Raw genomic sequence first — 15,891 nt, 5'->3', positions numbered from 1 at the left:
AGTTAGGCAACTTAGCTTGTGGAAGTGAACTGACTGAGCTGGACAGGATCACTTATACATTTAATATAATTCATACACACCAATGTGTTTGAAGTATTAGGAGCATAAGACAACCTGAATAATTTTTCTCAAGTCTCTTTCATTCAAAGAGATCAACTCCCTAAATAAATGTTTTGCTGACTTTCAAGTACTTCTATGCATCGTGCTGTGGGACACATTACAGAGAGAGGTGAGCCAGTACTGACCAAACTGGTGTATGCATCACGCACACCACCAACAGATACATCGGCCTAAGTTTCAAAGGCATAGTTATGTTATCAAAATACCGCACCCAACCTAACGATCTTACTTGTGATCAGCCAGACCAGTGATACATGTTTGGTGCTAGAGCCAGCACAATCACCACTAGCTTGGGGGAAAGTAAAGGGGTATCTTTACCCTGCAAAGTGTTAAGCACAGTTGATGTGCCCCCAAGACAAGTCAGATGGCAGACCAGGGTCAAGGAAACCCCACCAGGAACTACGTATCATTTCACGCCACAATTCAGCAGTAAACAAAAACTGGGACAGAAGTCATGTCAAACATGTTAACACTTCAAGGAAGTGGAAATACTTTGCAAAGTACTACTTACAGGTATGGAGGCACTCTGTCACTGTGGTTGGCTTGATGAGATAGCCTTTGCAGATATAGCAGGTGATATGAGGATTGAAATCTTTCACCAAGTGCTTCCTCTGAGTAGCCATTCGTGGGGCAGGAAACGCTGGCAGAGTGCTCGGGGCCAGAGGAGCGAGTCTGAGTGGCGTCGGTGCCCGCGGTTCACGGGAGCTGTGGCGCTGCTCTGTGCAGCTGGACTTCTCCAGGCATTTGCTCCCAACTCCGGAGGTCTCACAGGGACATGGCTCATAACTCCTGCTCCCGGGCCAGGCGAGTCATTCTCCTACCTGCAACACAAGCGGGAAGAGAGGAGCATAAACCCGGCCGCACGGTGACACGCCCCGGCGGACCAGCGTCGCCATCAACTTGGCAGGGGCACGCGGGTGACATTCCCGTAGGAGCGGCTGCGCGCCCCGTGGCCGGGGTCCGAAGCAGCGCGGCCGCCCGACGGCTCGGGCCGCCGGAGCAGCTGCGGGGCGCCGCAGGGCGGCGGTGACAGGTGCGGGGCGGCGGTGACAGGTGCGGGCCGCTGCCCAGCCCCGGCGGGCTCCGCGGCCGCCCCGCCGCCCGCCCCGGCCCGCAGGCCTCGGAGGCCCCCGCGGGGAGGAGCGCTCCCCGCCGTCCCGGGAGCCCGCCGGTAAGCGAGGGCGGCGGGCGGGGCGGCGCGGCGCTGCCCGGGCGCTCCCCGCCGCCCGCCCGACTCTCGGCCGCCCCCGCCTCCCCGCACCTGCGGCGCCTCCCGTCCCCGCCTCGGCCCCCGCCGTACCTGGCGCAGCCCGGCGGGCGCCCACCGAAAGAGAAAGGGGAACGGCGTGCGCCTGCCCCCGCTCCAGCCCTCCCTCCTGCGCTCCCCGCCAGGCTGCCGCGGCCGGTCCCAGAGCGGGCGGGCGGGACGGGCGCGCAGGCGCTGCTCCCCGGCCGAGCCCTGCTGCGCCACGGCCCGCAGCGCCGCTCCGGGGCGGGAGCGGCTGGGAGCCCCTGCGCGGCCCCGGGCAGCGGGGCGGGGGTGCTGCCGGCCGCAGGTGAGCGCAGCAGCGGCCGCCGCGCAGCCCGCGCCCCCGGCCCGGCCCTTAAGCCGTTCCTTGAGGGCAGCTTCATCTCCTGCCCGCGGAGGGGTGACACTTCCACCCGCCCTCCCACCGCACGAGAGGACACGCTAAGCCAGGGGCCACGTCAGGCCCAGAGCCCGCAAGCAGCTACACGCGTTCCGCACGGGCTGCCCTGGGCCGGCACCGGTGGGCCGGCGAACCGTTAAGCCCCGGTGAAAGCTGCCCCCGTGGTGCAACGCACCTGCTGTTTGCTCCCCCTATCCACAGAAATGCACCGTATGACCAGGAAATTATCCAACAAACTAAAGTTGCCTTAATGGTATTTTTCAATTGCACTACTTTAGAAAATTTTCTCTTGCGCTCCTTTTAACTATGATAACAGAAACACAGGGCGGCATTTACTGTCTGCTGCAATACTGCCACTGCTAGGTCTTTGCTTTTCCATTCTGCGTTTGGAACAGACCCTCATTTTGCACTAGCCCTCCGGTGCAGTCTCCCCTCTCATCCCAGGGTACATGCTGCAACGGCAGAAGGCTCTAATAACTTAGGCCTGCTCCTACCGTCCACTCCTACTTCTGGAATATTTCCCCTCCAGTAGATCTCAATTTACATCAATTCATTTCCCAGGCTGAGTCAGGTGCATTAAAAACTGTTACAATTAAAGTTACAGTGCGGTGGTGAATGCATGATAAACCTGACATGCAGTAATTCAACAGAACTACATAGTTTTTCCTGATAAAATATACATCTTGTATGAGATTGTTTCTCCACAACACGAACAAAAGTCTGTGAAGCTAAAAATCCTTCCAAGCAGCACATGGTATAGTTTAACAAAACATTGTATTTTGATGGTTTTGACCTTCTATTGTTAACCATTGTTTGCATTATTATACCATAAAGCGCACACTGCCAAGTCAAAGGTGAGAGAACACCAAACTCTAATATATAAAGTAGACCACATAGACTATATATGCCTCATGGGAATATTTGCATTAGCAGTCACATTCTGTTGGTTTAGTAGAAGTTGACATTTTTCAGAATGAGCACGAGCGTGGCTCTGCCTGAATGTAGACTAAGCATGACACAGCATTATTAAACTTATATACATGCATTTAAAACAAGCGACTGCTGATGCTTTCTTGGTTGTTTCAAAATGACTGGGCCTGGTAAGATCTGTAAACTGGATTCCAAGTGAAATTTCAAAGCATAATTTACGCAGTGTCCCTACTCAGGGGGGGTGGGGTGGGGTGATGAATTCTAAACAAATTTATCAACTAGGCTCATGTTTACATAATAAAGGATACACAATGTTCTATTCAAGCACATTAAAAACACAAGTTACATAATTTATTATGCTGTGTAGCCCATACGGTAATAACTGAACAGCAGTTGTGACACTTGCAAACATACACAACTAGTATATCCCTACAAGCCATACTGAAGTCGCACTTTTGAGGAATACCAGTCCCATGCCAGGTAAGTGGCAGTGTACCATGACAAATTTTTGCCTCATCTCTGCAGTATAGGAGCTTGGCCCTGCTAGTATGAGATGCTGAGTGCCCTTAATTCTCACTGAACGCAAAGCTGAGGCATTCAGCACCTTTCAAGACCACAACATACAGAACAAGTAAGCAGCACTATAGAAGCACCTCTCATTCCATCCTCAGAGGAAACGAGTATAACAAAGATCCTTAAATAGTTACTCCTACTTTAAATCATGAGGAAGCAAATTGTTAATAAATGCTTATGAATTAATTACAATTCCAAAAGTAGTTAACTCCTAGTATTGCATGCAACAGGTTCATTTAAAAATATAGGGCCTTTAAGTAATGTGAGCATTTTGATGTACTTATAGCAGTTAAATAACAGGATTTGAATCAAACAAGGTGGTCATTTTCGTATTATGAGACAAAATGAATTAACAAAATAAACTGAGCTAGTCAGAGTAAATATATATCACGTATTAGTGACAGCAAACGTTGTGTGACAGAGAGGGTGATTATAGCCCTCAAGTCTGTGATGAAAATACAGCTGCTATCATTTTTCCATGTTTCTTAAACTTTTGACTTTCCTATTAACCGACTCATACTTGGCAGTTCTCAGAGTTGTCCTCTAACACAGTTCTTTCTTTTAAAACTAAATCCTTTTTTACATAAATGAGCTTGTCTAACACATAGAAAAGAAAGACTGCTTTCTAAGCATTACAAAAGTAGAAGAGTAGTTTGTTGAAACAGCCAAAGAACTACTGGATCATCTACTGTGAGAGTAATTCTTTACATTTAATATGAGTAAAATGTATCTTTTTAAAGGAACAGCCAGGATACATAAGAACTTGTGAACTCTAAGCATTTAATTAATTTTACTTGACGCAGCTCCAACATTTTTGAAAAATATGAATGTTTGATGTCAGTTCTCAAGTAAATTCCAGAGAGAAAATAAACATTTGTCAATACAGCCAAGTTCTCAGTAGCATTTAAAATGAGCGAATAATTCTAATCCAGCAAGTAGATCCACATGAGTACAACCTTACAGCCTCTATAGAGCCACACCGGAGTCGGTTTTCTAGGCAAGTCTCCAATTACCCCCCAGTTATCCTTAGAGTTACTTTTATTTTGTAGATGGAAGAATTACTGGGGCACATCTGGACTAGGAAAATACTGGGGGGGGAAATTCCTCTTTTCTTAATAGGCATTGTGGAGCAATCTGAATGGTATTTAAAGGGAAGCCACAGTATTCACCTTCTCTGAACAGCGAGTCTCTAGGGATCTAATGGAAATGCCATTTAATGACTTCCAAAATCTTGAAAACTTTGCAGAATTGCTTAGATTGGAAGAGACCTGCTGCAATCATCTAATCCAACGCCTGTGCTCAAGCAGGGTCAGCTAACACAGGTTGTCCAGGACTGTGTCCAGTTGGGTTTTGAATATCTCCACAGACGGGGACTTCATCACTTCTCTGGGCAATGTGTTTCAGTTTTACCCACCCTCATAGTACAGAAATGTCTCCTTGTGATCAGATGGGATTTCCTATGTTTCAGTTTGTGCCCATTATCCCTTGTCCTGTCAGTGGGCACTACTGAGAACAGTTTGACTTCCTCATCTTCATTCCCTCCCATCAAGTATTTGTACATGCTGGTAAGATCCCTCCAACGCCTGCTTTTCTGCCAGCTGAGCAGTCCCTGCACTCTCAACATCTCCTTATACAAGCAATGCTCCAGTCCCTTAATCATCTTTGTGGCCCTGTCCTGGACTCACTTCATTTCTTTTTTGCACTGAGATGCCCAGAACTGGACACAGCACTCCAGATGTCGCCTCATCAGTGCTGAACAGAGGTAAGGTCACTTCTGTCAAAGTGCTGGCAAATCATTTGAAATTACTGCATATTTATTCAGGCATGAAAAACAGACCAGACAGAACCACTTTTGGATCTTTTATTTCCAGTGTTAAATTTCCACTCAAAATAGGTCTAATGTTAAAATTAAATCAGATTGCTCAGGGCTTTATCTAAATAAAGTTTGAATATATCCAAGGATGGCAATTCTACAGCCTCTCTGGGCAACCTGTCTCAACCCTTGGCAATCCTCATCATGGATTTTTTCCCTTAGGTCCAGTTGGAATTGCCCTTGCTACATCTTGGGTACTTTCCCATATATATGAATAATTTACTAGCAGTAAGTAAACTTAACTCTTACTGTCATTATTACTGTCTTTGCCATTATCTTGGGATCGTGCATCATATTTCTTTGCTTTTTAGGCAAAGAGCAGTAACATTTATTGTATAAACAATATGACTATGCTCAGTGTGAAGACTGTCCTGGACTTAATAGGAAACAATAGGAATTAAGTTACTCTTATCCCCATCTCTTATTTGTGAAAATGACAAGCAATGAGGTTTTGCATTTCTACAGTGAGGGTTTTTCTTCATCCCTACTGAGCTCTGTATAAGATGCTGTATATTAAGCACTCTGGGATATAAATATAGCATTTCTTTATGCTTACTCTTCTTTTGTAGTCTAAAGTAAAGTAGCAAAGCAGGTTGCAAAATGCTAACATCTGTATTATGCTATTGACAAGTAAGTAAACAGGACAAATGCGTTCAAGATACATTTAAAGAGTAAGGTAAAATGGTGTCACAAAGTGTTCCAACTTTGTTGAACTAATTTGAAGCCAATTTTAAAAAGAATTTTTTAAAGTAAGTTCCTACAGGTTTTATAATAATTGACTGCTAGTAAAGGAGAGCGAATCAAATTAGTGCCTCTACTAAGGGAAAGATGAGCAGATCTGTATTGTTAAACATTTCCTTGGCACACTGTAACACTGTCTCGTTCCAGCTAGAGAAACAGAAAACATGTAAGGAGCAGGGCCATAGCAGTGGGAGAGGGAGATTGTCACTGCAAGGAAAAAAAGTCACAACTGTGAAATAAAATTGACTAGAAATTGACACAAGGATGAAGGAGACAACTGAACTTCAGCCACTTGTATGCAGAGATTGAAGTGAAAAAATAGCTGGGTTAGAACATATTATTAGCTGACCATTGAACACACTGAGGGAAAATCTTGTGACCAGCTTGACATACCTCCCTGTGAATAACAGATTTAAGAACTGTGGTTACAGTCTTCAGGGATATTGCAAATTTAAAAATACCAATCTATCACAGCAGAAATCAAATTATTCAGCTGAAAGAAGCTGTAGATTTAAGAATTATGTGTGATGGACATATTTTTTAAAAGTATTTTCCTTGTGTTGCCTCTATTATTTTGGCACTGTTTTGTATTTCAGTTTTGAACAATAGTTTTAATAGGCATGATTGCATGCATCAGACACAAACATATCAAGAAGCTTCCCAGAGGAAGTGGGGCAAACTTCTAAAATATTAGTGACCAAATTCTCTATTCAGTTATTTTAGTGTCCAACAGTGAATTGTGATCAGCTGTTGCTTTCTGTTTGGTGGGTTTTGTTAAGCACAGTAAAGGTACAGTATAAGCTGCCATGTCGCCAAGATGATTCTTCACGTACAAATGACCTAATTGACATTACTCTGGCTTCAAAGGCAAAAATTCATCATTATGGCATAAAGCCTTGCATTGTGCCACAATTTTTTTTCTTCTTCATACATAATTGATTTTTGGTGCCATGGTGAAGTGGGATTTGCCTTTGAATCACCAGAGATTGTTCACAGGGAGTGATGCAACAGCAGGAAGCATACAAGATGTGCAATCAAGAGGCTTCTGTGCCCCCATTTGCCTGTGTGCTTGGCCTCAAAACAATGTTCTGTGGTGGAGTTAGGACCTGTGGGCAACTAAAATACCTCAACCTCTCCTGCTTTTGTCTTATGGAACACTGTAGTTTCCACGCACTTTCGTCTCCTGTACTACATTGCCTTTAGTTTTTTTATAGGGTATTGAAAAAAATGTTTTGAGGTTCGTGGTATGTTCTGTAGGCTGAAATGGAGTAGCCGTTATTTCACAGTTGCCTCCAATTGTGGGGAACCACAGAGAATGACCGCAGTAGTCTTTTACAGTCCTCTGCTTTATATAAATTTACAGCAATTCTGTATAAGTACTTAAGAGCAAGGAACGGTCACAGATTTTGGTAACAGCTTAAAAAAGCCACAAATTTGAAACAACCCACCTTGGTTCTAAATCAGCTGCTCTCCATGCACCACAAAGATCTTGCATCTTCAGAATCACATTTTTGATCTCTGGCCAGTTATTTCATGTCCACTGCATAGTTTGTTAGTCTTTCTATGAACTCATGGAAATCTCGCCTGTGTTGCCATTTCTATTATTGTGTAATCTCTAATACTTCTTAACTACTTTACCTCTATTGCTATCTGATTACGCGCTTCGGCCTGTTCAGTATCCTTTTACGCTGCTCTCTAGAATAATATCACCTGCTTATTCTGTGGCTTCTACAGAAAAACTTTACTCAGGAATTAATGCTATTTCAAGTCTTCCTGCTACTACACAATGGAAAAAGAGAAATCAATCAGTGACAATCAAAGCCACATTGTCAGAAAAAATCCAGTGGTGTAACATGCAGAGGCCAGCCTGAATACAGCTGTTGTCTGCATGGGCAAGACTATGTCTCCTCCACAGATTTCCAGGATCTGCTGGTCATGGGCCAAACACTCTTCCAGCTCTATGTATGTATCCTTCTAGGGGAAAAGTACCTCTATACCAGTACAATCATTGGTTTCAAGTTTTCTAATCGGATCTCAGTGAAGTCTATGCTTTTCCACAAGACATTCTAATGGCTATTTGCTATAATTCAATTACTTATTTTCTTTTAATCCTTGTTTCTGTCAGCATTATATTGTTTCTCCCATGCTATACTGCATTTTCTTTATATATATATATATAAAATATATTTTTCCACTCTTCTCCTGTAAATATCAAAGCCACTTTCATCAACGTATATAGCTCAACTACATAATAATGTGAAGTGTTCAAATAATTTTATAAGAGTGTAATTTTTCAGTCTCTGGGAAATGGAAAACAAACTGTAACAACCTTCCAATGACTCCTGCTAAAACTGTTACTAACAGATTTTGTTTCTTACAGTTGAAAACTAGCTGGAATGCAAATCAAATTGTATCACACATGTCAAACAGCTTCACAATTATGCAATCAACTTGCACTGCAAATTAAAAACAAGACTTGCTACTAGATCTTAAGTCAAAACAAATTTAAAACTCCAGTAAGCTCAGCAAAAGCAATCCTCAAGAAATCTACTCATGCCTGTTATGATGGCAGAACCAGCAAACAAAGAGGCTTGAAAGGAAATAGGAAAGTAGCAACCAAATTGCCTCATCTTTTACAAGACAAATTAATGACATTCACAATGTCTCAGGGAGTTAACTACCCTACTTCAATCGATTTTCAACAGGAGTTCTGTTTCCAGCTCTCACAAGAATAAAACCTTTAACTTAATAACACAATGTTGGATGGACTCCATTTCATTTGAACTGCATGGGAAGACTCTCATTCATGGGAACCATCACTTTGTCTGCCAATTAAAAGAGGAGGCTTCACTGGAGGAAATAAAAAATAGATAGATGTGAATTTCATTTTTAACTTGTAAAATAAATAATGGTTTTTCTGGATAAATTAAGAGAAAATAGGGGGCAGACCAATATACTCTAACCTTAGCTTCACATCCTCATATGATCTTTTTTGACAGCAATTTAGTGTATATATATAAAAAAAAGTCAAATTGTGTGCAGCAGTGTGTTCCACGTGATCCAATCCATCCAATCATGTGACTCTAATCACTGCTGAATTTGGCCTACTGAGTTAGATAAAAGGCATTATCTCCATCTTACTCTAAGAATAAGCAAACCCAGAAATTATTTATGTATTCTGGATGGTCATAACAGTTCACATTAACAAAGAGAGTCACCCCAAATAACACTTTACTGAAAGCATAATCTTGAAATGCTAATAATTTTTATCCAATATACTAATGGAAAAAGTTTAAGTAAAACTGATACATTTAATTGATTCTTCATGTAAATAACATGCCAGTTTTGGGAGAGACAAGCTCAGGATTCTAGCCAGAAGCTATTCTTAAGTGAACAATCACTCCTCAGCCCGTAACTTGGCATCATATGCCAGTTCTGCAGTCGCATTAGCTTGTGAAGTTGACTGCTGGTTTCCCAACTTTAGTCCCATGACTGCAGTAGATCAGCAACGTTTTCATTAAGTGGTGCCTGTGTCTAACATTATCATCACTGAGTATTTGAAAAGGAAAGATGTATAAAACACTTCTCAAGTATGCAAAAAAAAAAATTGAATTTTTTTTGCAATTCCAAAATCATGGCCTTCAGACTCTGCCTGCATGTAAGCAGCATGTTCTGGGTTGATATGCATTTAATTAGACTGAGCACAAAATCAACAAAAAGCTGTGAGACTATGTTTACCATCCCTGCATATTGAGCTTCCTTGTCGTAATGCCTGGAAGTCTGGGTTCAGCACAGTACTTACAAGATCACGTGCATTTTAGCTGAGTAGGCTATGGCGGTTTGGACTGTCTTTCTCGGCTCTGGACAGAGCAGGGCTGAGTCCCTCCCACAATCCTGCTTTTAAAAAGCTGTACTGTCTGCAGAAGTTCGTTCTCACATTACTAACTTGTCCAGTCTCATCAGCTAGACAGGATCATGAACTCGTTTGCTAGAAAATTCTGCACGAAGAAAATGACAGCAATAACTGTAGGGAGTACTTTAGGAGATTACATGGTTTTGAGTCTAAGAAATCAGTTCCTAAGCACAGTAACACAGGCAAAGCCCTTCTAGATATGATTTTGTCTGGATAAAACAAAATAATGTCTGTTTTGGTCCTTAAATATCTAATGGCACTTACTGAAAAGGTCTGACAAATGCTCAGACTGGATTGTTTTATTACAATTCTTGCTTTATGTTTAGAAAAACAGAACTTTATTTCCTCTTTAAAAAGCTGTCCTTATCAAGAATCACATTTTTGCTAAATCCACTACATTCTCCTGCAGGGGTATCTATACTTAAATGGAATTGAACTGTGTTTATATTTAATATTTAAGCCCTGATTCTACAAACACTACCATTCGTGCCTCACTGTGCATGCCCATAGTCCATGCAAATCTACAGTCCAGCTCACTAAAGCAGGTAGCTGACTATTCACTTGCATCACGCTTAGGAAGTCCATGCAGCAGTGTACACATGTATGTAAGTCACCTCCTTATATTTTATAAAGGTCTACAAAATAAGCAGAGAGCATGCACCATTCTTTAGTATTTATTCATACCTCACTGCTATTTCTAATTTGTATTGCAAGAGTTCCAAACCCTATAGTCATTGTCAAACACTAAGAGATGAGATTTATCTCATATACAGTACCTCAGCTTGAGGTTGCCTGCTGCCTCTTATTTTTTTTTAACAGTGTCAACACATTAAAAAAAAACTAACAAAAAACAACCAAACACCAAAACAAAAGCCCCCCATCAAACAACCAAAACCCGTCCAAACCTTTTCACTTTCAAAATTTTTCACGATTGGTACTGAACCAAGCTGCCTGTTAAATACATTTCAAGAATGTTTTTCTAAAATGATAAACTGTTGTAAAGATACTATACAGTATCTGACCTTTCTATATTAGTGCAACCTGTATACACCTTGCTGAGGTTTTTTACATGTGACTATTTTCTTCAGTGCTGTGATAAGTTTAGGTTCTGGAGGGTTAAAGCAAAGTTTCACCTATCAATTTACATGGCAAATCTCACTCCACTCCCTCATCTAATATCCTTGGTATGCTTTTAAGAATAAAAGGCATAATACTCCCAAATGCATAGATGGGAATATGAATTCTTGACAAGGTATTTGGCTTATGAGAACTTGTTGATACATATAACACATAGCCTCCTCCTATCATCATCATGCTGTCTACTTAATAATTCACATTTAAATATAAGACCTTAGTTGCCACAGCTCAGTAGGAATAAAATTAAGGAGATTTACATTTTCCTGCTGAGAAATCTGCAATGTCGTCTAGTGTTTTATCCTTGTGTCTTTTAAACTTGTCAGAAACACTGGTGCCATCATAACCCTCCATCAGTCAGCAACTAATGTATGTATTTCAGGGCAATGCCTTCCACTAAGCAGCAACTTATCAAAACCATGAGAGAAACCATTTGTTACAAAATATATCAAAAAGAGGTACCTTCAAACATAGACTGCCAATTTACAACTTTATCCGATATAAAATCTATGGTACAAACTTCTTCATTGTATCTGCGTCTCTCTGCATTTGTACTAGTGAAGCAATCCCCCCCCCCCCTTCCTTTAAAAAAAATAAAATTAGTGAATAATGTAAAAAATGCAAAACCATTTAAAAAGCCCTCAAAGTGAGGTATTGAAACTGCTTCCTAATAATCCAAATTCACATTAGTGTCCCTCATTCAATAAGGACAAATAAACTTTATTTATAATAAGGACATATAATAAATTTTAGTACAAAGAGACTTAATAATATTCCTGAAAACTACAACTTTTGGTACAGTTAATGTTGTGCTAACAAAACCACATAACAAAGCTTGTTTTGAAGAAGAGAAATGGAAAGTATACTCTTTTGCTGTAGATAGAGGACATACAGTCATTTTTTGATGAAGGAAAAAGTAGCTCCATAGTTTGTCTCGGGTCTAGGACCCCCTGCCCAAATCTTTAGAAACATAATTTTTACTTAGTAACAAGGTCAATATTATTAATTTTAGAGCAAATATCCTCACTATGAACATGACCTTTCAATGACGTCCATTGATGTCCAAATCACTGGCACTGATGTAAACAGGAGCCAATTTAAACAGCGCTTAGTGCTCAAAGAGTAATAAACTTGTAACCGCTTATAGTATACTTGGAATTCATTTAGCATAGACAAAAAATCATGAAGATCCATACTTCTTTGGTAAGTGTCTCTTCTTCAAAACCACAGAACACAGTAACATTAATCAGACAAGATGCAAATATTGACAATAAAGAGTGAAAGGTAACTGCTATTCTACCACATAATTTTCTCAGTTTACGATTTTATCGTACAAAGTGCTTGAAGAGCCACTAAAATGATTAAGGGATTGGAGCATCTGTCATATGAGGAGAGGCTGAGAGAACTGAGATTATTTAGCCTTGCTCAGGGGGGTTCTTATCAATGTGTATAAATAACTGACAGGGGAAGTAATACAGAGCAAGAGACTTCTCAGTATCATCCCGTGATAGGACTAGAGGCAGCAGACACCAACTGAAACATGGGAAACCCCCTTTAAACATAAGGAAAAAAAATCCACTGTGAGGGTGGACAAACACTGGAATTATTTGCTTTGGTGAGGCTGTGGAGTCTCCACCCTTGGCAATTTGTCTAGTTGAGCCTGCCTTGACTAGAGGGGCTGGACTAGACAAATGCACAACGAGATGGACTGAAAAGTGGCTGAACTGCTCGTCTCAAATGGTTATGATCAGCAACACGAAGTCCAGCCGGAGGGCAGTCATAACTGGGTACCCCAAGGGTGGATAGTGGGGCCAGTACTGCCTAACAACATCATTGATGACCTGGTGATGGGACAGAGTGCATACTCTGCAATTTTTCAGATGATGTAACGTTGAGAGCAGTAGTTAATACACCAGATGGTTGTGCCACCACTCACAGAGACCACAAAAGGCTTGAGAAACGGGCCTTCAGGAGTCTTACAAAGTTCACCAAGGGCAAGTGCGAAGTCTGTACTTGCAAGGAATAGCCCCTGCACCAGTACATGCTGCCTGACAGGCTCAAAAGCAGGTTTGCAGAAGAAAACCTGGATTTCCTGGTGGACATGAAATTAAACATGAACCAGCAATGCACATTTCAGTAAAGAAGGCTAACAGCCACCTGGGCTTATTACCAGCAGGTCAAGAGAGGTGGTGAGACACATCTGGAATGCTGTGTCCAGTTGTGAATTCCAAGTAAAAGAGACAAAGACATACTGCAGCGAGTTTAGTGAAGGGCCACAAAGGTGACTGGGGGATTGACATCTATCACATGAGGACAGATTAAGAAAGCTGGAAGTGTTTAGCCTGCAGGAAAGAAGGCTCAGGGGCAATCTTACTGTTGTCTATAAATTTGTGATGGAGGATGGAAGGAGGAGTAAAGAACACTGAGCAAAAGTCTTCTCAGTGGTGCCCAGTGAAAGAACAAGAGACAATGGACACGCTGAAACACAGGAAATTCCATTTAAACATTAGGAAAGGAAGGGTTTTATTGGGAGGTCGGTTGAACAGTGCCGTATTTTTTTTATTATTATTTTTTTTGCCCAGAGAGGCTTTGGAGTCTTCATCCTCAGAGATTTTCAAAACCCCAACAGATAAGGGCCAGAGCAACCTGCTGTAGTTGACCTTGCTTTAAGCAGGGGCAGTGGAATTGATGACCTCCAGAAATCCTTTCTAACCTCAAGGTTTCTGGGATTCTGTGAAATACTAACCAGAGTTACTCAATAAGTTTGGAATATGCTTGCTACTTGCAGGTCTAGGCAACCTGTGAACAGAAGGTGTTAGCGATTCCAGTTTGAGTCTGAATTGTATCAGAGGTGTATGCCATGGTGAATGCTGGGGTCTTGTTTCATGGCCATGACATTGGTCCCTTGTCAGCGTGCAGCACGGATACTAGGGATACACCCAAGCATGCACTGGCTCTGTCACCTCCTTGTCTTCATTAGCCTATGGGACCCACTGTGGTGAGCACCATAATGTAAATTAAACAAAAGCTACTGAGTTTTCCTAAAAATCATTACAGATCAGTATCACTATATTACACAGCAGCTCTATGTCCATTCCCATTTGCTCCACGACATGTCTAAAAAGTTTGAATTATGAAGAAGCTACTGTACATGCGAAACAATTTAAGGTTAGATTTACCATTACAGTAAGCTTCCTGCAATAATGCATAACAGAAAAACACAGTCCGTTTAAACTTGGTTAACAGCCGCTTTGCCTGTTTCAGCTTCCCTCTTCTTTCCTTTCAATCAAGTGTTTCCATTTCTCTTATCCTTTGTTTACTGCTAGGGGTTTCTACTTTTCTTAGAGGCACCAAATTTTAACTCAAAATCTGATGAAGAAATTTACCTGTTAGCTTCCAGAAAAATAATTGTGTTTTCAAAATATTACAGCTTTGGGGCAGAGATGTTATTCCATGTTACTTACGTAACAGGAGTCTAAATCCTTCCTGAAGAGGAAAACTCCACAATCTTAAACTGCAGAATATGTCCTTCCATAGTATAGATCTCTATTCAATCAATTAAGTTTTATATTTAGTGCACTGCTTGCCTTTTGAACACCTATAGTCCAATTGTCATAGAGGAGAATGTAATTTCAGAAGTGGGTAACTCATGCAGGAAATGGGCTCTCTGTTAGAGGTGGTTCGGGATGAAAATGAGGGTAACTACATTTAGGGTCTGGGCTATGTATTACTGCTATCCAGCCCTAGGGAAATCTGTGCAAATCTGTATTGTCTCAAGCTTTAATTGTATTTATTTCTTGCTTTTCTTAAAGCACGAAGGAAATCATACTTCTTGGGAATTCTGGGGCAACTGTCAACTAGTATTCCCCAGCCAAACAGCTTTCCTGAGCAAAGCAGCCACAGAGTCATGCCTTCCAGTCTTCTGTGGGTAAAGGAAGAATCTATGTACTACAGGACAGGGAGGGCCAAGGGACGACAGAGGATGGAAGAAGCTTGCTTCTGCAGAAGAATAAATCAGAAATAAATGTAAATGTTGACTGCAGGATTTAGTAAAGGAATAAACCAAAAGCTGATTAAAAAACCCCAAATTTTTTGAAAGGTAAAAGTAGATCTACTCTTTAATCTAGCGATCTCCAGTAATTATGGAAGTGAACATACAGAATGCACACCAGCATAACCTAGCCACACAAGGGCCCAGCGCAGGCTGGATCATCCCATTTACTGGAACACCTGACATTATTTTGTTGCTATTTAACAAAGCTGGCTAGAATACACTTGGTGCAAATACATCCATTCAGCTAATACACCTTCAGCTGCTGTGGAAACACACCCTTTGAGAGCCCATCTGGTCTAAAGAGTCTCCAATCTAAAGTGTGTGAAGAAAAGGATGCATTACTGAACCTGTTTTATACAAAGTGTAAAATATTTCTAGCTGGTTTTCTAATAGATTTCTGATGTCAGCCACACAGAGACCTGATTGCCTAGGAATTAAACTTCCAACTCTCAAATTCCAATATCATGTGTTAATCACAACATCATTCTTCATCTGAATGTTCATTCGACATGCATTTAAACCAGACAGCTAATCTCTGAGGTGACAGATTTTATTTTTTTTAAAGAAAAGAAAAAAGCCATACTGAACACTTAACCTACATACTGCCTCATATTGCTATTGGTACTAGGCTCCTGAAAATAATTATGATACCTGCAGTTAAGTTTTAGAACAGAATTGGTAAGGAATTACAAGTTAAGTCTCAAATTTTCAGCATATGGAGGCAAGTATAACATTTTTCAAACTAAAATATTTGAAGATAAAAAGCTGGATTCTTCAGAATTTCATACCTTATATAGTATGTGTCTTTGTATTTATAGATATATAATTTTATACACTTACAAAATGGGAATGAAACAGAACACTGTGTTTTAATTGCATTTTTGCATTCATTTTTAAGCAAAAG

The 15,891-nt window shown here is 41.2% G+C and overlaps 1 protein-coding gene across 6 annotated transcripts in view; it reads right to left on the bottom strand.

Annotated features, from left to right (window-relative positions):
• Positions 1–15,891, bottom strand: part of PCGF5 (polycomb group ring finger 5) — a 93,310-nt gene that overhangs the window by 34,951 nt on the left and 42,468 nt on the right. For 2 of the 6 annotated variants that reach the window (XM_080401713.1, XM_080401715.1), the window contains exon 3: positions 632–941. The exons of 1 other annotated variant lie outside the window; for it this stretch is intronic. In XM_080401713.1, the coding sequence (XP_080257839.1) occupies positions 632–743 (112 nt within the window). In that variant the 5' untranslated portion in view covers positions 744–941. Of the gene's footprint in view, positions 1–631; positions 942–1,420; positions 1,662–15,891 lie in introns of those variants that run through there. 3 more of the 6 variants (XR_013930382.1, XR_013930383.1, XM_080401714.1) reach the window with 2 other exon arrangements.

This window comes from Falco punctatus (assembly GCF_963210335.1).
Source record: "Falco punctatus genome assembly, chromosome: 9".
Taxonomy (NCBI): Eukaryota; Metazoa; Chordata; class Aves; order Falconiformes; family Falconidae; genus Falco; species Falco punctatus.
This window is presented reverse-complemented; position numbering and strand designations above follow the sequence as displayed.